Source organism: Drosophila navojoa, chromosome 2 (genome assembly GCF_054131105.1).
Source record: "Drosophila navojoa isolate 15081-1374.11 chromosome 2, UAZ_NAV_1.0, whole genome shotgun sequence".
NCBI lineage: Eukaryota > Metazoa > Arthropoda > Insecta > Diptera > Drosophilidae > Drosophila > Drosophila navojoa.
The window spans coordinates 18,880,751-18,908,446 of record NC_142890.1 but is presented as its reverse complement, the minus strand read 5'-3'; the positions used below and the strand labels follow the sequence as shown (position 1 = coordinate 18,908,446).

The following is a 27,696-nucleotide window of genomic DNA, read 5'->3' as shown; positions in this document are numbered from 1 at the left end:
TCTCTTTCTCTCTCTCCCTTATTTCTCTACCCTATAGTTTCCCTCTCTACGTAAATTGAAACCCATTGGATTGTCTCTCAAAGAGTACTGCGCTTTATTGTTAGTTCTCAACATATTCAAATGTTTCTCAGTGGCTTGCTTGTGTCAATTATGATAATTTCTTAAAATGCGATTAGATAGATAGGATATGCATATTGATTAAATATATATGTATGCGCACGCCCATGAATAAAAGCGCGTCTTCTTGATTAATTTGTAGATAGTATATAATAGACTCCATTATTCCATGCCTTAGAGCCTGGCTTTCATTTCCTCCAACATGCGATAGACTCGCACAAACTTCTTCTCCACCAGCTCGGTGAAGGCCTTGATCTCATTCCGTACTATGGATAGCTCCAATGCGGCTTCCGAGTTGCTGCCGTCGCACCGTTTGGAGGTTTTGTCGCTCTCATACCAACAGGCGATGCCATCGACATAATCGTCGACCAACTCGGGTGCCGTAATATCCTCCATAAAGGAAATATCCCGCTTCTTAACAAACGAGCTCATCAGCAGCTGCAGAAAGTCGCAGTTCCAGTTGTTCTGCTGAAAGTAGAAATACTGCAGAGCCTTCAGGCTGTCGAAGATCGTGATCTTCAGCGAGTAGAGGCTGTTGGCCGAGATGTCCAGCACTTGCAGCTGGCTCTGCTTCTTGAACAGATCCTCGGCCAGCTCGTGCATGTTGGTGGCCGACAAATTGAGACGCAGCAGTGCTGTATAGCGACGCAAGGGATTGCCCGGCAAGTTGCCCAGGGGATTGAGCGACAAGTCCAGCCCGGTCACATTGCTGGCCAAGGGAATGTGGGGCAGCTCGCGCAGGGAATTGTTATGCAAGTCCAGGTCCCGGATGATGCCGTACACGGTGAGGCGCCGCAAGTCGCAGCTGTGGGCCAGCACCTGCTCCAGCAGCGAGAAGTTCAAGGTGAGCTCATTCAATATGTTGCCCGAGATGTCCAGCAGGGAGAGACGCGGCTGCAGCTTCAACAGCTCCGACTCGAAGACCGTGAAGCGATTCGAGGCTAAGCTGAGACGCGTCAAATTCAAATTCTTATCGAAAATACCGCGTGGCAGCACTGACAGCCGATTGCCCGCCAAATTCAAGTCCAACAATTTACGCAACAGCCCAAACACACCCAGAGGCAGCTGCTCCAGCTGATTGAAGGCCAGCGATAGCTCCTTCAGCTCCTTGAGCGGATGAAAGCTGTGATTGTGCAGCGCTCGGATCAGATTATGATTTAAGTGCAGCGTCGCCAAATTGTCAGCGCCCATAAATATATTCTTGGGTATCTCCTTCAGCCGATTGTGGCCCAAGAAGAGGCTCATCAGGTTGCTGGCGCCCTCGAACTGCGGCTTCTCGAACGTATCCAGCGAGCAGTTCTCCATGCGCAGCATCTGCAGATCGGGAAACGTGTCGAACATCAGATGCGGTATTTTGGCAATGCTCGAATTGATGAAGGTAAGCATCGATTGCATGGTGATGGCCGTCGGCGAGATGATCACATAATCGTTGCGTCCAATATCGATGCCCGTGCAAATGCCGGCCGTGCAGTGATCCTGCAGCCGGATGCGACGCAGCTGCCCGCCAGCACCGCCGCTGGCCTCAGCGTACGCTGGCCGCTCCAAAAGCAACGGCAGCAGCAGCAGCAGCAGCGGCAGCTGTGGCAGCCACATCCCGTGCCACGTAGGACTCCCTCCGATCGACTTGAATCACAGAGAGTCGCGTTTCGACTAGCTGGCATGCGTCCAAGCGACGCGCACGCCACGGCGCAACTGGCTCAACTGTTTGCAACTGTTTGTTCGATTCGTTATCGTGGACCACAAAATCTGGCTGCGGGCCTTCAATTATGGCACGGGCAATGGCAAAGCCCCCAAAGGGGCTGCAACCCCATGCAGTGTGTCGAAACTCTGGAGTGCCCAAATACATTGCTTTTGATTTAATTCAATTAAATGCAGCACATACGCTTTGTTTTCCAACTAGGTTTTATGTAGCCCAAAAAATATATATAAATCTATATATACATATGTACAATTTTTTAGCGCATGTAAATATCACATGACATTATATTGTGTTTGTATTAGTTCTAGCTAAACTTTCAGTTTCATTCCCAGCTTACTCTATGCTAAACTAGACATTGTCTATTGCATATATACATATATGTGTATATTATATTTATGTATGTAATTGTTTTGTTTTTTTTTTTTTTAGTATTTTTTTCTATTGTCTGCCTGATGAAAATGAATGTTTTTTAAAGTAGGAAATACCAAAATGCTCGAAAAAAAAAAGGGGTTGAGCCCCGATTAGTTGAACTAAATATTACGAAATTCCATTGGAATTATAGCTCGAGCTATTTTTATAGCTACCAACAGTTTTTATTTTAGATTCAACTACAAAGAGCTAGATAATCACACATTTATATATACAATATTTCAAGTAAATAATGCTTTATGTTTTCAGATTTTCGATACTTCAATATTTATAGATTTCTCATTCAGTAAACAAACGCCAACACACACCTGTGACTCATTAATCCCGATCTGTAAGAAGATATACCAATTGATAGAGTTCTGTGCAAGCCAAGAAGAACCTGTTTAGGAAATGGTCAGCTGACCCAGTTTTCACATGGAGCGCTTGCCTAGGCAATTCAGCTTGATTAACTGGCCAATAAAGAGTTGACTGAACCCTTAATCAAAGACAAATTAATGTGATTTAAATGTGCAAAAAAAAAAAAAAAAAAAAAAAAAAAAAAATTGTAGCCAAGTCAAAACAAAGCGTTTCCAAGAACCAATTGATAACATCTATTGAAGAACAGTTAGTATAAAAGGCCCGGACTCACAGCCACATCAGAACAGTAAACCGAGATGGCAGTCAGCGCTAAGATATTAGGTGAGAAACGAATTGAAGTAAATTGCAGAAAGAGAATTCCTTCCTAGCTCGATTCCCATTCCAGTTTTATTCCTCTGCCTGGGTCTAACTCAGGCGCGTCTGCGTCTCGTGCAGGCCACGGGGCGCAGCAGCGATTCGGAGACCAATCGAGATGAAGGTGTTCCGCAACTTGTGCTTTTTGCGCCCGGGGAGCCGCTCAAGCCGGAGGCCCAGAATGAGCCCAGCCTCCATGAGCCGCAGATTGTCGAGCCGGAGCCCGAGAAGGATGGCCGCAAGGTGCCGGACTATCTGTACCCCAATGCGATACCCATGCTGAACGAGCCCAACATCAAGTATCGCCTGCCCCAGCTAACAGCCTTCCCCCTCGCCTACGCACCGCAAATCGCCAGCAATCAGATTAGAACCTCCACGAGCAACAACAAAATCGCCCTGGATGCCGGCTCGTATGTGCTGGTGCCACGCATCCAACTGGGCTTCAACATGCAGAGCCAAGCAGGTCTCAGCCTGCCTGGCTTCAACCTCTTTCCCGGCACACAGCCCAACGAACCGGTTGAACAGAAGGAGCAGCAAACCGCATACATTCCGATTCCAGTGCCTGGACCACCTGGACCACCCGGACCACCGGGTCCACCCGGCCCACCAGGCCCACCCGGACCTCGTGGCTTCACCGGCGCAACTGGGCCCCGAGGCAGGGATGCGCCACGCGTCTCCTCCAGCAGCTCGGCCAGTGCAGCACAGCAGAGCCCACAAAGCATTTGGTTTGCCCAGAGCAACAGCAACATCAATGGCAACAATAAGCAGCCGTATGAGCATTACTCGAGTGGCTATCAAAACTGAAGAGCATTAAAATAAGAACAAAACATTTCAACTATGTAAATTGCGTTTGTTTTTTAGGATATGCGGGCAATGAGCAGATCCATGGTACTTGCCCGTAAACCTCTTATTGCAGCCTACAAACAAGACTTGGCCAATTCAATGTGGCATTCCATTCATTACTTAAATATATATATGTACATACATATATATATTCCCTCTCACTCTCTTGCTCTTTTGCATTGCTTCGTCTAAGTACAGTCGCACTTTTATATCGTTTCATTCATACAATTTTATATGGTTACCATATAACTGTATATATATTATGTGATTTGCTGTGTTGCTCAGACCATAAAGTGTCAATCTGAATGATATATATACACACACATACACACACGCACGCCTACAGCACGTACGCACACTAACACATTATGATGATTGTGTGTAATTTACATAGATTTTGATAGCGCTTGACGGGGGAACACAAGAACTGTCCTCTTTTTTTTCTATTTTTTTATTCTTTTTTTTTGTGGGTCTCCCATTGACGGCCATTCAATTGGCGACAGTTGATGGTTCACTCATGTTGCTGTTGTTGTTGTTGTTGTTGTTGTTGTTGTTGTTGCTGCTGTGTGTTGTGTGCCACCTGACTGGGACTGCTCTTTCACTGTCTCTCTCCCTCTGTCTCTGTCTCACTCTCTCTCACTTCAGCACGCTCTGTGACAAACACACACACGCAGTAATGTTATTAAGTGAGCACACTATACTAGCACCTACACACAACTAAACGCACTCACCCACACACACACCCATACACACACACACACACAGTGACACCTAACTGCTCATGTTTCATTCGTTTGTCGTTTGGGGTTGCCTGTCGCCTGCCCCGTTGATGATGGCAACAATCTGTGGCAGAGTCGCATCTTATTGTAGTCGTTAGTTTTTATTGCTCTTTACTGCACAGCATTTACAATAGTGGTACATGCATTGCTATTGCTTGTGTGTGTTGTTGTAGTTATCATTGCTGTTGTTGCTGCAGATCCGTTTACTCAAATTGATACGCAGCACGCATTTGTTTCAATTAAATGAAAATGTTTTATGTCCAACAAAGCTGCGCTCGCATTTACAACTGTAAACACGCACAGGAAAGGCACTTTTCACCATCCGGAGGTGTGTGTGTGTGTGTGTGAGTGTGAAATTTATATGTTTCTAATTGTGTTGAATTTCCAAGGGTTTAGTTGGAAATAAATCTTGTTTCGCCTTCTCTATAACAAAACAATCGATAGAAATCAAAGCCCAAAGTGTGAATGTCTATAAATTTATAGACGATATTTAAAAGCAATATTTATTATTTACATTTTCTATATATATTTTATAAATGAGAGTGAACAAATTAATTTGGAAAATATTCAAAAGTTATAATAATTCTTGACAACTCCATTTTATGCTTCTATAATAAATATTAAAATTATATTACGAAAAGTAAAAAAAAGGATATCATATTCAATGCCAAGCCAGTATATATACAGGAACCGGAAAATGAGGGCTTCATGCAAAAAGATGCTCAGTCAGCATTCAAATGTTGTTTTTGTAGGTCACATCGCTTACACAGGGAGCTCGGGGACTTGGGGAAACCAATTCTTAAGTGCTTATGTTACATTGCAAATTTTGTTTCTTAACAAAATCAGCCACGCCCGTTCCCCTGGCACGCCAGCTGAAATTCCAGCATGCGGATGAGTTGGGCACAGCTGTAAAACACATTCCTTATCTGTTAATGCGATGCAAGCGAGACAAGACTTAAGCCGCAGCCGCAGCCGAAGCCGAAGCCGGAGCGAGAGCCGTTGAAGATGACAGCAAACTCACAAAAGACAGGCATGATAAACAAAATGAGAACAGGCCGAAGTTGCGGCGGAACAGAAGGAGAATAAATGAAAATGGAAAAACTCAAAAGCGGTAAATAAATTAAATAAGCGAAAGTACGGCGAAACGTACATGTCAAAATAAAGCAGAAATATACACGTTTCGCATATGTATAAATAAATAATAAATTGAGCTCGAGTTGTGACGACTTAATTTTCATATAAAAAATTGAACATGACTTACTCGGAAAAACAAAACCCCAAGAATGTAATACAATTATAGGTAAGGTAATACATAATTAAATATAATTAGGTTGAAATTCTTAGATCTAACATATAACGTTTAGCTTTCCAAAAGTTTATATGATATGACAGGGCTCTAAATATTTCATACCAATGTGAATATACTCTATTTCCTTGCAATGCATTAGCGCAAAGGACTCCTTAGCAAAGAGACAGTATATCGATATGGTCTATATATAGAGTCTGCCTGAAGTTTACAATCAAATGCAGAGGTAGGAAATGAAGTTTACAAACTAAAATCCTAATCAGAGAATAAAGTTACTCAAGTCACATCAGAGACATGCACTTAGCTGACTGGAACTAATAAACTTCTCTTCCCTCTGTGAACAGGGTATTGTAAGGATATCTAATTCACATTCCTGGCTCTTTATCTGTATGCTCCGCCTTACACATTAAAAGCCAACGGCGCAATGTTGCTTTGTTGTTGTTTATTTTCTTGCTTTTATCTTCATTTTGTTGTTGCGCTCTCGTTTCGCGTGTGGATTAAGTTAAAATGTTAATAAATATGATTATCATATCGTTTTTCTCGCCGTTGCCAGTGCTGCCATTAACATGATTATGGCAATAAATAATAAAGTGCCTGCCACGCTTTGCCCCTTTCCACTTGCCACTTGCCACTTCTCACTTTCCACTTGGTTGTGAGGCAATCCGAGTAACGGCAGTTTTCGGTTACTCAACTCAATTTATGCTAACTCAAAAAAATATCAAAATACGCGGAAAATTGTCACAGCTAAGCTTCAGCTACGCAAATAAATTGTTGCTTTGATGTTTGTGTGACACGTGGCGTATACGCAATGTTAACACTGAAATTTTGTTTGTTGCATCAAACATCAAACAGCTGGAGAATTTCTCATTACATATTTGTACTCAAACGCTTTAAGTAGATCATGGATAAAGTTGTAAATTTTACAATAAGGAAAACAAAAAGCTTACAATATTTCAATTTTTAAAAGAATTTATATTCAAAATACAAATATTTTTTATTCATTTTTCATAAATTTTGGAATTTTCTAATCAAAAACAAAATTCTCCACAAAAGAATCCCAATGGAGAAAGTAATTCTGGCATTAAAAAAAATAGATTTTAAAATGTACTAAAACAAGACTTTAAAGCCAAGCGACTGTAGTTAGTCTGACAGTAACTGTCATAAAAAAATGTGCTTAATTGTTTAACGGCATAATACGAACAGGATGGGAGGGCTGCCAATGCAAATAGCCAGGCAAGGCTGGTTAGTTAGTTGAGGGCGTGGCAGGAACTGGAATTAAAACAAAAGTTGCCTGTAATTTGCAGTTTGCCAAGTCAGCGAAATGAACATTGGCCGGAATTGCGCCGTTTTGCGTACATAAAATATAGTCGGAACAAAAGGAGACGCAGATATATATATATAACATAGAGTGAGAGAGAGAGAGAAAGAGAGAGAGAGAGGGAGAATGAGAGAGGCCCAGTGAAATAAATAAATAATAGAGAGTAATGCCTGGCACAAAGATAATAGGATAAGGCAGCAGACGGCAAATGCAACAAGAGAGAAAACGTCGCCATTTTGATGCCAGCTTTTCCTTACACACCCTTCCCCCTCCCCAACGTTTCAACATTTCACTCTTTTGTTTTACTCTATGGTTGCACTTGCATATTTTATGAAGCGTATTTCGCTACTCGTGAAATAAGCAAATCATTTCGCTGAATTCAATTCACAATATATAATACATATATACTTATATATATATTATACTGTGAATCGATGCGATGCTCAAAGTAGTACACGACATTTCATTATTATTTATTCAGTGCACTCTCACTTTGGTTTGCCGTGAAACGCAGCTCCAGTGCGCCTATTTATCAATTTTTAATGCCAATCGCATCACAGTTCTTAAATGTTCTCTCAAGCATCTCCCCGGAGTATGGCATACTTTTGGGCATGTTTTGCCGCCAGTTCATTAAGGTGATTTATGACCCCGTGCTTTATGCTAAAACCCAAAAACTTTCACGCTTAAAGCCTGCCTAAAATCGTTGTCAAAAGTTCGTATTTAATATCAGCGCGAGGGTTTCACTTACCCTCCATGAAATGAGTACTTACAGAGCCCGCTCTGAGGCGCCAGTTGATTGTAAAATATTAAACTGTCCGAACTTGCTTACCTGCAAGAGTAGAGAGAAGAGAATGCGTTAGAATTTATGGCCGTTGTAAATTGAAGCTTGTGTTATTTAATTAAAATACTTTACTACAGCATTAGATGAAAGCAGAGCAGAGCCTTTAAAGTGATTCACCTGAGTTTTACTCTCATATTTGTGCAATGTTTGTCTCGCTTCTTCAGTAGCTTCTTTTTCTGCTCTCTTTTCTTAAATCTTTCAGCTTCCATCTGCTATCCACCGTCTCAGCTCGTTACATTACTTAATTCCTAATTACATTTTATGCTTAGCCTTAGCAAATGCCACCTAAAAGCTTCTTGCTTTCGTAATTCGTTTGATTTTTTCTCCACATACCTGCTATCATCTGGTTTAGCCGCTCGTTTATGCCGCACGGCTTTTCGTTTAGCTGCAATTATGCGGCACACTAATGACTTTTAATTAACTCTGAGATTTGTATACCTAACGCACATACGCTATAATCCGACTAACTGTTCTTATCTGGGTCATGTTCATGTTCGCTTATGGCGTCGACTAATGCGTGGCCCACCTGTAAGTTTTCGGTGTGTGTCTTTGTGTGTGTGTGCATGTGTGTGTGTGCGAGTGCTGGCCAAACGTGTCTGCTGCTCACACATTTACTGCTGCTCCATTAGATAGCATTAGCCATAAAAATAGCCCAAAGCGGCGCCATTTCAAATGCAGGCGCCACTTGGTCTTGCTGAAAGCCAAAAGCTTAATTACACAGATACAGAATCGTATACACACACTCACATGTACACTGGCCAGCAAATGTGTGTGTGTTTTGTCCATTATTGTTTGCCGTGATTATTCATAACTTGGCAGACAGACTTTCTTTATTTATGCGGCCATTTGGACAACTGCCTCGTTGACTTGCTCAATGTGTGTGTGTGTGTGTGTGTGTGTGTGTGTGTTATCTAATAGGTGTTAATGTGTGGAATTGCCAGTTCAGAATATGGCCTAGGCACCCCAAACAACCAATATGAGCCTCTATCGTGGCCAGCTGGCCAATGTGTTAATGATATTTGAGACGGGCAGAGACTGTAGATAGAGCGAGAGAGAGAGAGAGGGAGAGCAGCTGTGGCACGCGTGGCATGCAACGCCGATGGTCAATTACGAGCAACAAAAGGCAAGCGGCTATCCATATGCGTGTCAATCGTGTGTCAAATACCAATCAATAAGCAGCAATCGCACAAGCGAACCACCGTATCGATAGTCCAGTATTCAATTATATATTACACACAACAGTTGTGAATTAAGTATTAGAATACATTATATACATTTTATATATCTGCTAACATTTGCCTTCCTCTAAAGTGCAGTTACATTTCAAGTCCAACTTTCTGGCATAGAAATGGATATCCTCATGCCGTTTATAATCTTAAATTCTATCTGCAATAGAAAAGTGCAGACAAGTGTCAGATGTCACACGCACTGAAAACTAAACAAGTGCAGTGCTCCATCTCTTTCTTTCCTCCTTACTAGCTAGCTCTATCTCTCTCTCGCTTGCTCTCTGTCTATCTGCCTCTTGTGCTGATGGCAGCAAATGCTTTCATTATGGTTCAAGTGCAACACCGAGTGGGCCACTTGACGTTGACGTTGAGCTGCAGCGCCGGCCATGAACGAGCGCACAAGCTGCAGCCTAAAAATATGCAACACATTTCTTGATGTGCACATGTACGTAATATATACATATACACACATATACATATAAATATATATGTGCATATAGTTTTGCTGTAGTGACAGTAACAAGCAAATGACAAAATGACTAAGTGTGCGGTCCGTGACGCGGCGAGTGAGCTTGGAAAGCAGGCTAAGGTCAACGGCTAAGTTCAATACAAACAGCCACACACATACACACACACACACACACACATGGGCACTACTAATACACACACATAATTGCCGCACTGATTGCCATCCGTTCTGTGCGTCCTTTTTCCCTACTGTTGCGCAACTTTTCAATGTCACGTGACGCAGGACGAAATGCTTTTGTGTCGCCAACATTTTTGAATGCATGCCAAATCGTAACGAGGCTTTCAGCCAGTGCACTGGTTCAATTCTGCCAAAGCCATAATGGCAGCCATGCTTTTTATGCCAGTTCACGCTGCAAAATGCTTTCATCACGCTGATTACAAATTTCAGGCACAAAAGAGTTTCAGAATCAGTTAAGAGTGTAAATAATTTAGAGAATTCCAAGACTCAAAACTAAAGATCATCATTAAGTGTTGCTCTATCAAATCATTTCACAATCGACTTTAACATCATTTCTCACTTTCTACTCAATCATTCGCATCACATTCACCTTGGCAGTTCGATTTCAAGTACCTGGCAATTAAAATGCCAAACCATAGAGCAAACGCCCATGATATATGACTCTGGATTCTAATAATTCAGTCGAAATATTCAAAGGCCCAACGGACGCAGCCTCTTTCCGGCTGGCCAGCCTCTTGGCCCTGCTTCTGCAATATCTATCACCTGCATCACCTGAATCACCTGCATCACCTGCATCACTGTGAGTGTCTTGTTCTGCTGGCTGTATGTCTGGCCAGAGCCACTCAATGATTTATTGTCACATAATGCTTTGCTGCTGCTGCCGATGGCAGCTCTGGCATTTGCAGCTGGCTCTGTTGACCGAATACATTGAAGGCCAAACAGGTAAGCAAGCGGCTGCTGCACCTGCTGCTCCAATTGCCGTGCGAGTTGTGGCCAATTAATTGCAATTCAATTACGTGGGAGGCACATACCGGCGCAAGCACATGCAAAAGTGTTAAAAGGCGTCGCATCCGCAATTTTAACGTATCGATGAAATGCCAGGTATACGCCGCGTGGGTGCGCTCATAAAATACATACATACATTCATGTTCCCATTGGTGTGTATGTATGTGTGTGTGTGTGTACAAGAAAGTGATATACATAGAGAGCAAGCAAAAGGAAAAGCGGATTGTTCACTCTTGTTTGGCTTAATTGCATGCATTGCATTGCATTAAGTATACGACGTGTGGACGAGGCAGGCCTTAACAGCTCAGCATTATATCTCAGAAGTTATACGAGCTAGAGAGCTGCATGACTTCACAGACAACATACATCCAACGGACTCTACTTTATATATATGATATCAAGTCGTACGTGTAAGTGAGAGGCAAAGAACATATTGAGTGAGTTTGAGGTAAATAAACGATAATAAATGAAGCCCAGTGCCTAGTGGAGTGAGAGTAAGGCACGATGGAATCTGTGCACTGCGAATAATGTTCACATTTTTATATGCTATGCGATAGTTTATCGTGTCTCTCACTCTCTCCCTCTAGTACTATACATGCACTCTAACTATATATGCGCACAGCAGTAGCTCAGAAAAGGAAGAGTATACGGAACTTTTGCAAGGGCTTGCTATGGAAATGTTTTCGTGATGAGCATGCACTCCGGAGTTATTAACTAATATGCTCAACTGCTTAGCTCTGACTCCCACTCCCTCAATTCGTTTTTGTTCGGCTGAATATTCCGCCTTCTGGTCATATGAACTCACTCTAAAACCGTTTCCAACCAATCTTCACAAGAGTAAGTACACTCACACATTTTGCGCATTGTCAATTCGAACACAATTTTTCCTTTTTTTGTCATTCATACACCTCTCTAATGCAAGCAATAGAGCTAATTACGAATTAATAGTAATTATTTTACTTGATTATTGCCTGCAAAATGATTTAGCACTCGCTCAACATAAAATGCCACCCCTTGACATTTTCATAACAATAACTTCTCAAATTTGAATAATTTTTCTGGCATTTCATTGGAGCTCATCAAGTTTATTTGTTTCGCATGTGATGGAAGTGAATTTAATTGGAAATCGACAAATATTGTATGGCAAAAAAGTTTAATAATTGCCGGCGGTAGCTTATGGCAAACATGACATACCGTTAATCAAGCGTGAAGCGATGATTTGATTGCGCAATCATCGTTTCATGGCACTTGCCAGACCTACCGTAGTGCCAATAAAATGCAATTGCTAACGATTTGTTTGGCTAAGCGCAAAAAATACAATAAAGTTATTTTGCGCATATTCATATAATTGAGTAGAGCATCAGCGACTTGGAGATGCTCTACAGAAAATAATATGTAGCAATGGAAAAACCCTAAGAAGAGATAACAAAGGATGAAGGGATATATACATATATATATTCTTATAATATTTCTCTTAATATCCTAGATAAGTATTCTATATACAAATTGGATTACTCAATGTATGCCGCTACAGGGTATACAATATGACTGATGTCTGAAAATATGGCCAATGTTTATGCAGGCAAAATATTTGCCAGAATTTCAAATTTTCATTTTGGCCCTTGCCAGCCGAAAAGTTTTTCACGCTTGATTGAGCGCTGTATAAAATTTTCTTTGCGCTTCAGTTTTTTCTCTCTGTATTTTGTGTCTGCTCTTTTTTTTAATTTTTTTTTTTCTATTGGGTCAATTAAAAGGGCCCCAAAATCAACTCAACTTTGACTTTGGCCAAAATCCTGCGATATTTTGTGCACTCACTGTGACTACAACACCAACGGGCTATGCTATGCCATGCTATGGCTCCGCGCTCTGGGCCTTTTAATTAAAATCAGAGCAGCAATTTGAGGGCAGTCGCTGCTTTAGTGAGTAAACGTCGGCGGAGCGAGGAACTGAGCGAAGCGGAGTTTCCGGAATGAAGGCAATCGCCAATTGGCGCCTGCTTTGTGTGTAGCCGCCCGCCTGGTGACCATTAGCAATTTTTCACTTCAATTGAGGCGACTGCCAACAGCGAAAGGGAGGATGATATCGCCAAGGCGGCCAGAGGGCGTGGCCACAAAACAGAACAAAGGACAATGAGTATTATATATATACATATATACAACTTAAGGTCAAATCATTTTCAACTAAAGAAACGCATCAGTGTCTATTAGTGTCCAGCATAATGGAGAAAATGGAGACGAAATCGTTAAAGGCGAATTTCTGTTAATCTGGGGACCAAGCTGGAATTTGTAACAGTATATAAATTATGTGAAAAAGAAGCTAAGATATTTTAAAAAGGAAACAATAAAAATATATAACAAGTTATTATTTTACATATATTAAAGAATATATGCCTAATGTATATGTATATGTATGATGTGAAAAAGAAGTTAAAATATAAAAAAAAAAATAAATAAATAAATAACAATAAAAATAAACCAAAAGTTATTATTATGCAATATGCCTAATGTATACCCTGTCATTTAGCTATTTTGGCAAGAATTTATTATATATTTTCAATGACATCATCCATCGACTTCTCATGTATCCACAGACTTAAATATTTCAGTGAAACTAGCCGATTTTCATACTTCGCTGGTAATTTTTCATTTACTACCAAAAAATGCAGCAAATGGCAAAGAAAAAAGAAAAGAAAAGGCATTCAAAAATAGCTCCAAAAAATATTGTTTCATGAGTGAAAAATGTTCGCTTCGACTTCTTCCGCTGTCTGAAAATTTACGGACGCAATTTATTAGCAAAAATGCCGTCAAGATTTTTCCATTGTGCACAGAGAAAAAAAAGGGTTTTCTTAAAATTTACTGGGTTTTTCAAATAAAAGAGAAGCTAAGATAAATTACAGAAATATGAAATTTGTGATAAATAAACCTTAGTTCATTTCCTTCAGGCATATTTTCCAATAATTTTTTAGTCAATTTTTTGGTTGTTATTTCATTAAAAATACGCAAACTGAAGATGTGCATAAAATTGACCATAAATTACTTTCGAGTTTTAGTTCGTATATTCATTGCCGTTAGAGCTTCATTTCGCTGTTCATTATTCTACCCGAAGCTGGCTAAGAGATATTTCGAGTATTCAAGGGGGCGCTGAGCCAAGTTTTAGCTAATTAATTTAACTGCCTGTCTGTCTGACAACAGCTTTGCTCATCATCACTGAGATGATGATGATGATGATTGCGATGCTGATCATTATCATGATTGGCAATTGCCGGTGTTGCTCGTTAGAAAGCCATCAAAATAACAAGGACTATTGCTAGCTCCTGGCAAACCCAGACGGGTCGTTCATTAAGCTATCTTTTTCGCTCTCTCTACCTCTAAATATTCAGCTCTCTTTTGGTTTGTCGGAAATTGTTGGGGCCAAGTTAATTGAGCATTTCTAGTCCAGTTCCTTTCAAAATGCATTCATTTTTGAAACTGTGAGGCACCAATTCGATTCAGTTTTGGAAGCAGCACGCAAAAAGTTAAAATGAATTTTTGAAATATTTATTAGACAGCTGCAACTTTTCGCAAATTGGCTAAAAAGTTGCAGACAGATGGAAATGCATGCATACACTCACATGAGTATATACATATATGTACATATATGCACCTGTTCTCTATATGGCATTCGTTAAATATTCGAGTTTCATTTGCTTATTGATTCACTTCATTCATTTGTGGCACAAAACTTGTAAATTGAGTTCAAGATTTTCTTTAAATTATGCTTCAGTTTGCACATGCATATGTGTGCGTGTGTCTGTGCATGGCACTCATTTCACACTCAATCGCATAACGGTACACATATTCAATTAGCCACCCACGCACACTCAGCCCAAAAGTTTGCAGCAAATTGCGCTGTCAAGTTTTGCTTCAGTTTGTGGATCAATGACAAAAATATGTATTTGTGAAAACTTTCGGATATTTCTGCATGTCATGTGATTAAAGTTTTATATGAGACGTGAGAACGAGAACCCTCTCTCTCTCTATCACCCCAGCCAACATTGACAAACAGCTGAGCTGGCAAAAATCCTTTTTACTATTTGCATAAGCAAAGCAGCAGCCATGGCCAAGTTTTGCGACAATTGTGAAATCCAGTTGCCAGCATAAAAGCCCCACAACGCACTCTGTCTTTATGCAAGAGCATATAAATATCTGAGTGTGTGCGTGCGTGTGTGTGTTTGTGTATCTGTGTCGCGTGTTGCTTTGTTAGAAAACAAAAGTTAAGTCATAAATATTTTCCGAGTTTTTGACTTGAAATTTATCAACGATATCCGCCAAGAGCCACAGAGCAGAGAGCCGAAGAGAAAAGGCGACAAAGGCAAGGGCAAATAGATGCTAGACACGCGCACACACACACATCCACAGAGAACGCTTACATATATTAATGCATATATAGAGACTTATATGGTATAAAAATTATATCAATTTGTCGACGGGTCAAGCTCTGAATTGCATTTCATATGAAACTTAAGCTGAAAGCTCAAAGCAAAAGTCGTCTTAGCTTATTTATTTTGCTGGTGGTTATGCAAAATAGATGCTCCACAATTACAGTTAGAAGATTAAGCTTCATATTATTTCATATTATTTTAAAATATACTTTCTAGGAATATCTCTTTTATTTCAACAAAAATTAACTAAAACTCTTCTCATTTTTTTTTTAAGTATATACAACATATATTTATTATTATATTTCATATATAATAAGGCCAACTGACAGACTTGACATTCTCATACATTTCGTTTCCATTAGGGGACCCAGCTTAAGCTTTTGCTTAGTTGCAGGAATGGAAGAAGCAATCTGGAATTCTTTTGAGGCTTTACGCAAAATGCTGTCGCTTTCATCCTGACACCGCTGCTGCAGGGAGCCACGTTAATGAGCCTTTGACCTTTCTCAGAAAACCGAAAAAAAGGGCCAAGGATAAGGGATGTCCTTGCCAGGTGAAAATTAAATCTATCAGCCAGGCGACAGCGGAACAGTTGGGCGGGACAGCGTGCGGTCAGGAAGAGAAGCGTCGGCTGCTTTACACATCATTGCCCGTGATTTTAATTATGCGAATGCAATATAAAAAAGTTAATATGGAGGACGTGATGGCTGCAAAGTGCAATCGGTGGAGAAGAAAAAGCCACAGCAGCTGTGGCAGCCGCAAAAACCCATCGACGACAATCAATAATCGAAGTAGTGGGCAAATTAACCTCACGATAAGTTCAATGGCGCGACAAGGAAATAAAAAATGACGAGGACGAGGACGAGGACGAGCTGAAGGGCAGAAGAAAGCCGTGAAGAAAAAATTAATTAAAAAGGCAAAAGAATCGCAAAAGGCCAAAAGGCAAATAACAAAGTGAATCGCCGAACGATTCCAAGAGGCTTTTCAATTAAATTGAGTAGTGAAGCTGGAAGGAGATGAAAGAGGCGAATGGCGAACCGGACAACGATAACATTTATCACAGCGCGCACAATAGAAGCGAGCCGAGTGCAGGATGTACTAGCGTCAGTCTTATGTAAATATACGTCTAAATACAAAGCCCAGTCCCAAATCCAGGCCAACACAATGGCCCCACGAGCGCCAAGGAAGTTGCCGCTGATAAGCGAATGACAAACAGCAGCTGGCAGGGAGCTGAAAAGGCTGCAGCTGACAGGCCAACAAAATGCTTCAAGGCTCCAGCAAGGTGTATTGTAGACCAAAAACCTTTTTAGCCCTAGACCTGGCCAGGCACTCAGTCAGCCAGCCAGCCAGTCATTCAGTCAGTCACTCAGTCAGTTAGGCAAGCAGAGGAGCAAATTAATGCAGCGCATAAATTGACTTTTCGCTTATCTCGAAAAACTTCCGCGCCCAAACTGCATTTGTCAGGAGTTGAGTTGAGTTGAGATAACTGAAATCGCAAGTTTAATTAGCAGCATAATAAATTAGTCAATGAAACGAGCTCTAAGCGACATTGATTTATAGTGAAACAAAATAGTGGGAAAATGAGCTTTGATCTATAAAAGTGATAGACTAAATTTACTTTCACTACAATATCTTTATTGTTTATAAATATAAACTATTTTGCATATTTGTAGAAGTATCTATTATTAGGTTTGGTGAATTTTCTGGTAGAGCATACCCGACTCCCAGCTATGGCTACTCATATTATTATAATTATTTTTTTTTTTAACGAACTTAATTGCTATTATCCGTGACAATCTCTAAACTTCACAGCAATGCTCGTTATTTAGGAGCGAAAAGTTTTGATGCCAGCATTTTATAATTATAGTTGCAGTGCCAAAAGTTTACAAGTTGATGTTGTATAAACAAACAGACAGGCTGAGATACTTATGCAGACTATATAAAACATATACACTTTATAGTTTTCATTAAAAGTTCTGCATGTTTAGCAGCATGAAAGAGAAGGACAAACCCTCTCGCCGAGAGCGCAAAATCACCGTAAGTTGTGCTCGTGCTTCTGTCACGCCCACTGCTAAATACAATGAGAGCTACAAAACACACAAATAAAATAAAGGAAAATGAAATAAATAAATCACGATGGGGAGTCCGATTGCCGAGCAAAATGGCAAAAAGTCGCTGGCTGCATGTTCTGTTAATTTGTTTTCCCTGCTGTTGCTGCTGCTGCTGTTGTTGTTGTTGTTGTTGTTGCAGAGCTGGTTGGCTTAAGTTTCGCTGAGTTTGTCATATTACAGCAGAAACAAACTGAAACTGCAGTTGAAATTAGGTAAATATTAGCAGCGTTTTTCTCATTTTATGCAATTCTATTCTAATTGCAGAGTATTCGAGTAACTTAACAGACATATAGATCAGCTGGATAGCCTCTTTGGCCTAACATAACTCCACTAACTGTTTTACATTGGCATATAGAAAGTCTTTACAGTACCTTTTATACTCCCTGTACTAATTAACATTGATTTAACAGCAGCATCAATGTTAACTTGTAATTTATCGAATGAGTTTCACAGACTCGACTTAACACAAAATCAAGTCAAGTAGTTTAAGTCTGTATTTATTTGTTGCTTTTACTCTAGGCAGAAATTCACAGATTTTTCGCTTTGACTAATTATGTAAATGTGGAATCTATTTTAGCAGCGCGATGCCACATCCCCCCTTCAGGCAGATCTTAGCATTGGCATTTAAAATTAATTTTCAATTAACTTGCAGCTGCTGCCCCAGAGCAACTGGAACACTTCAATAGGCATTTCTGCCGCCCCAAAAACGGAAGAATGATGTTAAATGAGTTTCACTGCGAGTCTTTGCCATTGGAGCTGGTAATAAATTGAGTTTGCTGAGCCTTTTGTTGCTGCCAATTAGAACAATGGCCGCCCGCCGAGAATGATACCAATTTCAATTTGGATCCGCGCTGCCTAGCCAGAGTCTTACGCTGACAGCTAACGGCACCTGAGCGCGTCTCAATTGAAAACTCAAATGCCAACTAGAAACTCAAGTTGCGAGTTAACCCTTGGCAACCGCAAGAAGTAACTGCCCCAGCGAATTTCACTTTCGAATCTAACTTGCAAACGCAACGGGCCAAACATGACACTGTACTTGCGAGCGGGGCAACTAAAAAGTTAGTGTACAAAGTGTCTACGGAGCGTATACGTAATATTTTCAAGGAAGCCAATACGAAACTATGAATATCATTAAAACTACAAGCTCAGCAGACTCGGAATGAATTGCTATGAAGGTAGCTATGATGTATTTAATATCAAGGAATTATATAAAACAAATACAATATTAAAAAAATGTTTGTAAACAAATTTAAAATACCATTAATATATAAATATTTAAATGTCAGTTGCAAATTAAAAAACAAAATAAATTATAATATTCTATTATTTAAATCTGTATTTATTTATTTAAATATTTTTGTATATTGCCATGGCTGACAACATATTTTTTTATCAGTTTTTATGACAATATTTTAGACTACAAGCTCTGCTAAATATCTATATTAAATTTAATTAAATTTATTCAGTGGAGGAACAGATTGGGAGACACACTAGCCGATATAGTGACAGACTGGCTAGACACCGGAGCAGACTAGCGAGAAGATTGCTCCCTGCGAGGCCACTAAGGCGATTAAAACGCTTAGGCTTTGCAAAAAATATTAGATAAGTTTAGTTTAGTGATATTTGTAAATATATATTGTAAGTCCTCCTGAATCATCAGAAGGTTAGGCTCTAATATAATATTCCAACTGTGTTGTTAAAGTACTATATTTGCATGTACAGGTTCAACGCTTAAATAAAATCAAAAAAAAAAAAAAAAAAAATAAAATTTATTATATGTATATACCAAATTCTCGACCGAATACTCTTTGTACTGCCCTCGCTTGATAGGTAAACGGTATATATATATATATATATATATATATATATATATAGACGTCTGTTCTCCTTGCTACTATTACTGACAATTTGCGCTTCTGGCGGTTGTTACTTGACACTCAGTTAGTCCAGGGCTTGGGAGGGGGTGCGCAAGGATGCAGGGAGAATCGGGCCGCTGGTCTCTGTTTCAATTGAGTGACAGAGTGTATCAGTTGAGGGATTTTTGCAAATCGCTGTCGCTTGACTGAAATCAGATTAAACTTTGCCAAAGCAATGGAGCAGCTGCAACACCTGCGAAACTCAGGCCAACAGCTAGCCAGCAGCCAGCACAGTCCAGCCCCAGCCTCAACCAGTGCGAGGGAGAAGGACAGTTATGTATGTGTAACAAGTGAGAGAGAAAGAGAAAAACAGAAAAAGCAAAGCACCATAGCCCGGTACACAGATATCCAGCATCTCATCTGGCAGTAGCTGAAGCCAAAACTAACTGAAACTTAGTTCAAGTCTGCATGGAATGGATTTATATAGCATATACATATATATACATATACATATTTATACATATATGTAGGTATGAGCATGTGTGTATGTGTGTGTGGCATAAACTTTTAATAGTCTTACATTTTGAGTGGCCTAATGATATGCTAAACTGACTAACGAAAGGTCTACCTTGAAGTTAACCCTGCCCTGCTCACACAACATTCCTTTGTTACCCCCATCCGCACTCTAGCTGCGGGCCAAATTGTTGCAATTGCAAAAGTTTAGCAGCAACCGATGCGGGCCGAATACGGGAGCCAAAAATTAGTTGGGCCCAACTAATGCAAACTACTTTGCTTTGCGGGCAACGCTTGGCAATGCACAGCTGGAGCTATGCTCACATTTCCATTGCTAGCTAAAATGCTGTAGGCACTCTGAGCCATCAAAGGACTAACAGTTTATTTAAGAATTGAATTTTCCTCGAACGAAAGTTGTTTGACACAGGTGAATAGCTGCAGGCCAGATAAATTATATGTTAAATGTGCTATTAGTTCTACTGTAGATGTTATATATATTATATTTACTTATATTTACTGTTAGACAGATGCGCAGATAAACTAAAGCTCCAGAGGGTAAACGAAAAGCTTCAGCTGATGATAATTATATTTCGAAATTTTAAGAATGGTTTCCCAAATTCACTTTGTTTATTCACTTTTTCCTGATAAATATTCGATATGTGGGAGATAGCAGGCATGTGAATGTTATTTGAGCTGACTTAAGTCAAAAAAAGCTTTGCATTTTTTTTTTGCTAGATAATTAATGTACTTCTATATATCTGAAATATATTTAAGTATAGCTATATGTAAAATAACCCATATATATTTATTTATTTATTGATTTATTTACCTAAGTATATTTAAAATAATTTTAAATATATTCTACACAAATTGAAAAAAAAAATCATATTCACATAAAAATATTCAATAGTTATTTAAAATATTTTATATTTTATTTTGAAATAATTTACTATGCTGCATAATTTAATACATATACAATACAAAAACCTTGCATATTTCTTTTAACAAATTTTATATATTTTATTTTTAAATATTTTACCTATGCTGCATGTATGTATTTATATATTTTAAAATATATTTTTTATTATTATTTATTTAAAATATTTTAAAATATATTTTATATTTATTTAAAATATATTTTTTCTCTAATCAAATATTTTAGTGCATATTTTTCAAATATTTAATAACAATTTTAAAATATGTTTTATATATTTACAAACATTTTATATTTTTATTTTAAAATATATGTATGAGCTATGCTGCATCTATTTAGTGTATAATTAAAAACATTTGATATATTTTTAAAAATATTTCAACTATGCTGCTGCAATTCTCATTGATATCAAGTATACGCATTTCTATATTACGTATTCAGCATGCCATAAAATAATAATAATAATCATAAATTTCAGATAACATTATCTCACTCACCTTGCCCAAATTGACGAAACCGTGTTCCTTGGCAACAGCATCCGCAATGCCGTTGTCACCGTTCGGTATGTGCACCGCCCAGGTGTGCGTATAGTGACCCCCATTGCCGCCCACTTCGCGCACGTTCCTGGCACTGCCGGCGCCGCTGTCGCTGCCGCTGCCGCTGTCTGCGCCGCTGCCTGCACCGCTGCTCACTGCAGCGTTCTCATAGTCCAGCACATAGGGCGACAGCAGTGGCGACTGGGCGTGGCCTGGCTCCATTTTGGCCGCGAAACCGACATTAAGTTTACATAAAAACACTACGAGACTAAATTGCAAAAGCAAACGTAATGAAGTCGACGTCGGCGTTTGCGTCGCTCTTGGCTCAATCGAATGTCTTCTGCGAATGCATTTCGTTTTTCTATTGTTTTCCTTGTTTGTTGTTGTTGTTGTTGTTAAAAAACTAATGTTGAATAAATTGCAATTGTAATTTAAATTTGTTATATCACATTCATTGATTGTTTGTTGCTGCTGCTGCTGCTGCTGCTGTTGCCAGTTTGAACTTGTTGCAGCAACATTCGCCATTGTCGCTGTTGACTGACAACTTCTTTTGCTAGCAACATGTTGCATTGACTGTACATTGTTTATGTTGCTTATCTCTTGCCTGTATTTACTGTTATTCTTGCTCCTGCTGCTGCTGCTGCTACAGCTGCTGCTGTTGTTGTTGTTGTTGTTTTTGCTGTCGCTATTAGGCTGCCCGCTCCATCGCACCACGTCGTTTTTCATTGTGCGTTCGATTTGTGTGCTTTTTAAGGCGTGGCTTTCTATCCGTCTGCTCTAGAGTGTCTGCGACAGTATATGTGTGCGTGCGTGTCTGTGTGACTGTGTAACTGTGTTGACTGTTGCTTCCACAGCTTCACTCTCCCACTTAACGCTCAGTAGCTGCTGTAATCTCTTTGCTGTCGCACTCAAGCTGCAAGTAGAGCAAAATGATTTCAATTTACATTAGCATTTGATGCACAACAAACAGTTGAGAAATACTTAAAAATTCTACTATGTATAGACGTTTGCAGAAAAAAAATCAATATATTAAACAATGCTTAAAGTAGCTGTGGAGATAACGTTTAAAGTAGTTAGAAGGGAAATTAAATATTCTAATATATTTGTATACCTAATTAAAAATTTTCTAGCAATTTTCTCATATTGAGCATGCTCATGTGGAGAGGGATTCTCATACCAAACTCTCACAGCTCGCTTCACAAATTAAAGACAAATACTTAGCTCAATAGCAAATGCTGCTACGATGGCTCACATAACTCATCCACACAATCATATCATTTAGCAAAGTCAGGGCGCAACACTTACTAACCCAGCCAACATATTACAAGGATTATATCACATACTCAGCGGAAGCAGACCAAGGCACAATGCGCGAGTGAGAGCCAACAAAAAGTTGACTGCCTGCAAATGACACATTCAATTTGTTAGCAAATATGCTCCAGCAGCAGCAGCAGCAGCGGGAGCGGCAACCAAACTTGCCTCATTAGCAGGCAACTTATGAGGCACAAGTGATATCCTGCATGGCTGTCGGCGAAAAAAGAGCTCAAAGCACAGAACTTGCTTCATTTGGTTTTTCTGCATTGGCAACTATTTAGCTGGCGGGCGAAATCGCATTGATTATCACCCGGGTCCGGGTGCGGGTCCTGGTCCAAGTTCCAGTCCCAATTCAGGTCCACAACAGCCGTTGGCATTGCAAATGAGGCACAGAAATTGGCCAACTGGATTTTGACTAATGCCATTGTCCAAAATATGTCCATGACTGATGATGTGCCCCCTGCAGGCCAAACAGCCAACGGCCCACAGCCAACGGCCGATGGCTAAAGCACTGACTGTCATATTTGGCCCGGCCATTGTGATTGAGTGTAGCTGGATATCAGGATATGCAGTTAGCGCGTAATTAAAGCCATGGCTTGAACGGAAATGCGCAGCACTACCACCTCCGCCGCCAGCTCCGCCACCATCAAGACCAGCATATCAACCGCCCGAACGGATATTGTGGTGTGCGACGTTTGGACATGGTAATCAATAGCCAAGTGGATAGGAAATTGAATTTTCATGCGACAATAGCAGCATTCCAATCACTGCGCCACCCAAAGCCCCAACTCCTCCGTCTGACAATATATTTGACTTTATTTTCGGTTGTTCGATTTGAAGTACCATTCACACAAATTGAATATAACATATAAAATGAATATGTATATATATATGTATGTACATATGTTTTTCAAGAGCTCAATACACAAGTATATTTAACTAGCCAAAAATTCAACTAATTTATCGCTAGATGACTATATATAGGAAAATAAAATATTAGTCTAGCTGGAAAAACGAGTTTGGAAAAGTTTAAAATCATTTCTCAGGATAAGCAGAGGAGGTTTGTGAGGCCCACGTAAGCATATGCTGCTGCAATCTTCAATATTGATTAAGATATTCAACAATAATTGAATTAAAAATCCTTCCTCGATGATACTAATATAATTTCCTAATTCGGTTTCTTAATGTTCGATAAGTACTCTTAATGTTCTATCTTCGACTGTATTTTATGAATAGCTACACAAAAATAGTATTTAAACATAAAAATGTAACCTTTTTGCAACCTTTCGTCTCAACTAATCCATGCGTGTTTTGACCAAACGCACCGTCACCTTATCATGTTCAATGAGATACACTTTCATTCCACAGCCACTGATCGTATCACGGCAGCCGGCCGAGATCATTGCGCGCGAAATCGCTTCGAAGAGCCTATCGGCATCCATGTTCGGCTCCCACAGGGATTCGCAAGTGCCAATCATTTGCTCCGTACAGGTTCCCACGACAACGAAATCAGATGAGACAGTGGACCAGCCGAGCAGGTCCATGTTGCATAGGTAGGGCTCCAGGGTATATGGATCCATGCCAGCAACAATGGACTCCACATGGAAGGGAGCGAAGCGATGCTGGTAGAGCATGTGAGAGAGAAGTTCCGTTACAATTTTGGGCGTCACAAGAGAGTTCGTATTGATCTCATACACATTTCTGCGACAGCCCAAACGCTCCTGCACTGTCAATATGTCCGCCTGCAGCCCAGTCACACCTACGTACAAGCGCGGCGCCAAATTGAAGATCTTCTCAAAGTCCTCGCCAATCGTATACGAGGAGAGAGACAAGCGACGATCCGTGCTAATAGCGACGCAGTCCTTGCCCTGCATGGCAATCACGCAGCCATTGCAATACGAGACCTTTTCATCCATTAGCAGCTACAAAGTATTACTATTTATATACCAATATAAAATTCCTTGCATGTGGGGTCTGTGAAAAGTTTGTAATGAATCGATGTGAGAGCTCAATCTAAGCTCATAAATGTTGAAGTTGTTTTCATAGGTTTGCCTGATTAAGTGCCCCCATCGAACTATATATTTATACATATATATATAAGCCATCAAATTGTGCAACAAATTTTATTTCTGGCCGGGTCCTAGGCAATAAATAAAGTTTGCAAAAAAGAGTTGCTTAAAAAAAGTCATTAAAAACTTGCACGGAAACTTTTGGGACTTGCCCACAAAATTTCGCAGCGCTCTTATCGGCTGGAATGCACATGAATGCACACACACACACACACACACACACACACACATGCACATATACACGAGCACACATATCTACAAGCAGATTGCATGGCATGCGCCTTTTGTACAAAGACTTCCGCACTAAAGTCAAGCCCTTTTCCCATCGACTTCCTGGCAGGACTTGCACGACTTTCACGACTTTTGTCATCCAATGCTCGGCGTCTGGTAAACTTTGACTTTGACTGACGGCATTTGTCAGCGGCAGACACAAAGTAATCATTACGTCTGCACTAGCATTCGACGCAGCGAGCGCACACTAAGCGTATACTTAATATTAAGAAAATAAGTGCCTGTCAGCATAGATGGAGTAAAAGAGAGAGAGAAAGGCAGAGAGAGAGAGACCGCGCACGCCAGCGAAAAGTGCAAAATGGTGTCAAAGTCAACGACAAAAACATCATCAGCAGCAAACAACAACCACATTTTGTTCACCAAAGCAGTGTTGCCACTGCAGTGAGCCACTGCAACTGCAGCTGCAACTGGCGATGACGTCAGCCCGTCTGCAGCACTCCAAGTGTAAAACTGTTGCAACGTTAACTTGACAACTTGAGACAAATTGAGATGTTGTTTTTTAACACTTCTCGATGCGAGCGCAGGGCGAAAATTGATGTGCAACGCCCCAACCGAACGACCGACCGAGCGACGAACGGACGGACTGACACGTGGAAAGCGCCGTAAGCTCACACAGCATCAGCAGCATTTTAAACAGTCTCAGGTGGAACTAGTGTATCCGTATATGGGTCAATATGCTTATTGGATTATTTATACAGCGTTTACACTTCGTGTCAATCAAATCAGTCAACTAGAGTGAATCCAATTTGATTTTAAAATTGGCCCGAACGAAGCTCACGAATCAATGGAGCATTTAGAGCCATTAAGAGCAAGATCTTTATTTTATGATGTTATTCAAAATGTGAAATCCGAGTATGAGATAGCTTACAGAAAATGTAAGTAAAGAGGCTGAAGGAGGTGTGGCAGGGCCCATAAAGCATATATATTCTAGTCTACTGTTGATTCTAATCAACTGATTTTGAGATTTGGGGTCACCTTTGCCAATAAATAGATCGTGCAATGATATAAAAGAAGGCCCTAGCACTTCTTATATAACTGGCCACGATGCCATGCGTGACTCACATGGCAAATACTGCCGCAAGTTTACATTATTTAAAAGTCAATTAGGAACACCGCAGGGTAAAAAAAAAAAAGAAAATTGTAATTCACTTTTGATTTCAAATATGTCTTACATAGCAAGCACAAGAAATCGGTGTGTGCTGCAGTTTCCTGCGGCCAGTGTCCCTTGAAGAGCTCAACGAGTTGAAGGCTCATCAATTTACAATCAGGCGCCACAATGGAAGCACACCTAAAACGCAAGAAAGCAAAGAGCAAGAGGCAAAACAAAAATTGCTACATAAAAAAAAAAAAAAGAAAGTTGCAACCAGCCGCAAGCCGAGCTCAAAGAAGAAGAAGAAGAAGTTGGCAAACAAAAAAGCTGAAACAGTAACAAATCCACAAGACAAAAAACAAAGAAAAAGTGCAATAGATATAGCTGCACTGATGTAGGCTGTAGGCAGCTTTGCGTAAACAGTCTGACACTTGGTTGCTTGAGGCGGCCTTTGTGGTTAACCGAAGCAGAAGCCGAGAGAAGCAATAGAGAAGCAGAGAGAGAGAGAGAGAGAGAGAGAGAGAGAGCAACTAGCTATGCATTTTGAAAACCGATGCCAAAACACATTAAGCCTGATGCCTTTGTAGGCGCCGGCAGCAGCAGTTAGCAGCTTAAAAAAGAAGGCTACAGGAGTCAAAAGCCAGGCAGTTGCAATTGCAAAACAGAGCCGCTGGGGCAGGGGGCGTGGCACTGCCATTTCTAGTGTAAGGCTGTGTGTGTGTTTGTGAGCTAAAGCTTTTAGTGAATATATATATATGTGTGTGTGTGTATTTGCGGCTATGCGTACTTCCATTTGCTGGCTGCGGCCGTTTTAGTTTCTTCTTTCCTTAATGATGGTTGCCACAAAGCCAAATATGCCGCGCTCCAACACCAGACTCTTCTTCTGCATCTTCTTTTCTCTCAAGCCACAATCGCGGCTGCAACTGGAGCACAAAGTCAACAACAAATGGGCCCGGTTAACGCCCGCAGAAAAGCGGCTGTCAGTTGCGTTTCCTTTCTGTATTTCCATTTTTCTCGCAGTGCAAGCAGTGAAGAAAACATTACGAAGTAGGCAAAGGCGTAACATAATGGTCGATATGCAGCTGGGGCGCATGCCAAGAACGAGTTGCACAAAGTGCACGAGAAATGTCAGCGCAGCTACAGAAAAAAAAATTGAAAAATAATAAAAATAATAAATAATACCCATACCCCTACCCCTATCCATACCCCTACCCCTAGCCGTCTGAGATTCCTACCCAAGCCGTACCCCCTACCCCAATTTTGCTTACACCATTCGGGAAATATTACTGATAATTATAAACCAACAAATTAAAAATTATAAAATAAAACAATTAAGAAGGCTCTAGTCTAGTCTTCTGAGATCTCGGCGTTCATACGGACAGACGGACGGACGGACAGACGGACATACGGACAGGGGTATATCGAGTCAGCTCGTCGTGCTGATCAAGAATATATATACTTGATGATTCCTTCTGCCTGTTACATACTTTTTCACAAAAACATTATACGTTGATTTCACATTTTCAAGGGGTTCTCCTATATATAAAAACGGTAGTTTCTTAATATGTAGTTGGGTGTATGTAAGGACCAAATGGTTTCTGCCGCTGACAACGCAAAGTACTCCAAATGTACTTCATATAAAAGACACAAAATAGGAAAATAATACACTAAAATATGCTCTAGTTGCTTTTCATAAAAAAAAGAGGAAAGCAAAACTGATTTAATTTAATAACTCTTTGATATTTCTATAGAATATTTTATTTCATTTAAATATGTATTGCTTTTGATTTAACTAGCTTATTTA

At 40.2% G+C, this 27,696-nt stretch overlaps 4 protein-coding genes across 5 annotated transcripts in view; 1 reads left to right on the top strand and 3 right to left on the bottom strand.

Moving 5' to 3' along the window:
- The window catches only part of Fur1 (Furin-like protease 1), a 178,740-nt gene that overhangs the window by 46,651 nt on the left and 104,393 nt on the right, over positions 1–27,696 (bottom strand). For both annotated transcript variants that reach the window (XM_018103174.2, XM_089265336.1), the window contains exon 4: positions 21,090–22,041. In XM_018103174.2, coding sequence (XP_017958663.1) covers positions 21,090–21,854 — 765 coding nt within the window. In that variant the 5' untranslated portion in view covers positions 21,855–22,041. The remainder of the gene's footprint in view (positions 1–21,089; positions 22,042–27,696) is intronic.
- On the bottom strand, positions 71–1,967 carry alrm (astrocytic leucine-rich repeat molecule). Its single transcript, XM_018103395.3, has one exon. The coding sequence runs from the start codon at positions 1,708–1,710 to the stop codon at positions 292–294; it is 1,419 nt and encodes a 472-aa protein (XP_017958884.1). The 5' UTR covers positions 1,711–1,967; the 3' UTR covers positions 71–291.
- Positions 2,770–3,811, top strand: LOC108653159 (uncharacterized). Its single transcript, XM_018103475.3, has 2 exons — positions 2,770–2,923; positions 2,988–3,811. Exons 1-2 carry the CDS (start codon positions 2,899–2,901, stop codon positions 3,758–3,760), a joined length of 798 nt encoding a protein of 265 aa, XP_017958964.1. The 5' UTR covers positions 2,770–2,898; the 3' UTR covers positions 3,761–3,811.
- On the bottom strand, positions 23,738–24,358 carry LOC108660028 (proteasome subunit beta type-3). The gene has a single exon (XM_018113245.1). The coding sequence runs from the start codon at positions 24,356–24,358 to the stop codon at positions 23,738–23,740; it is 621 nt and encodes a 206-aa protein (XP_017968734.1).

Bases quoted from the DNA above. Each gene is read 5' to 3' on its own strand.
- alrm (XM_018103395.3), bottom strand. From the start codon at position 1,710: ATGTGGCTGCCACAGCTGCCGCTGCTGCTGCTGCTGCTGCCGTTGCTT.
- LOC108653159 (XM_018103475.3), top strand. From the start codon at position 2,899: ATGGCAGTCAGCGCTAAGATATTAG. The intron at 2,924-2,987 runs GTGAGAAACGAA...TTCCCATTCCAG, and splicing joins AGTCAGCGCTAAGATATTAG to TTTTATTCCTCTGCCTGGGT.
- LOC108660028 (XM_018113245.1), bottom strand. From the start codon at position 24,358: ATGGATGAAAAGGTCTCGTATTGCAATGGCTGCGTGATTGCCATGCAG.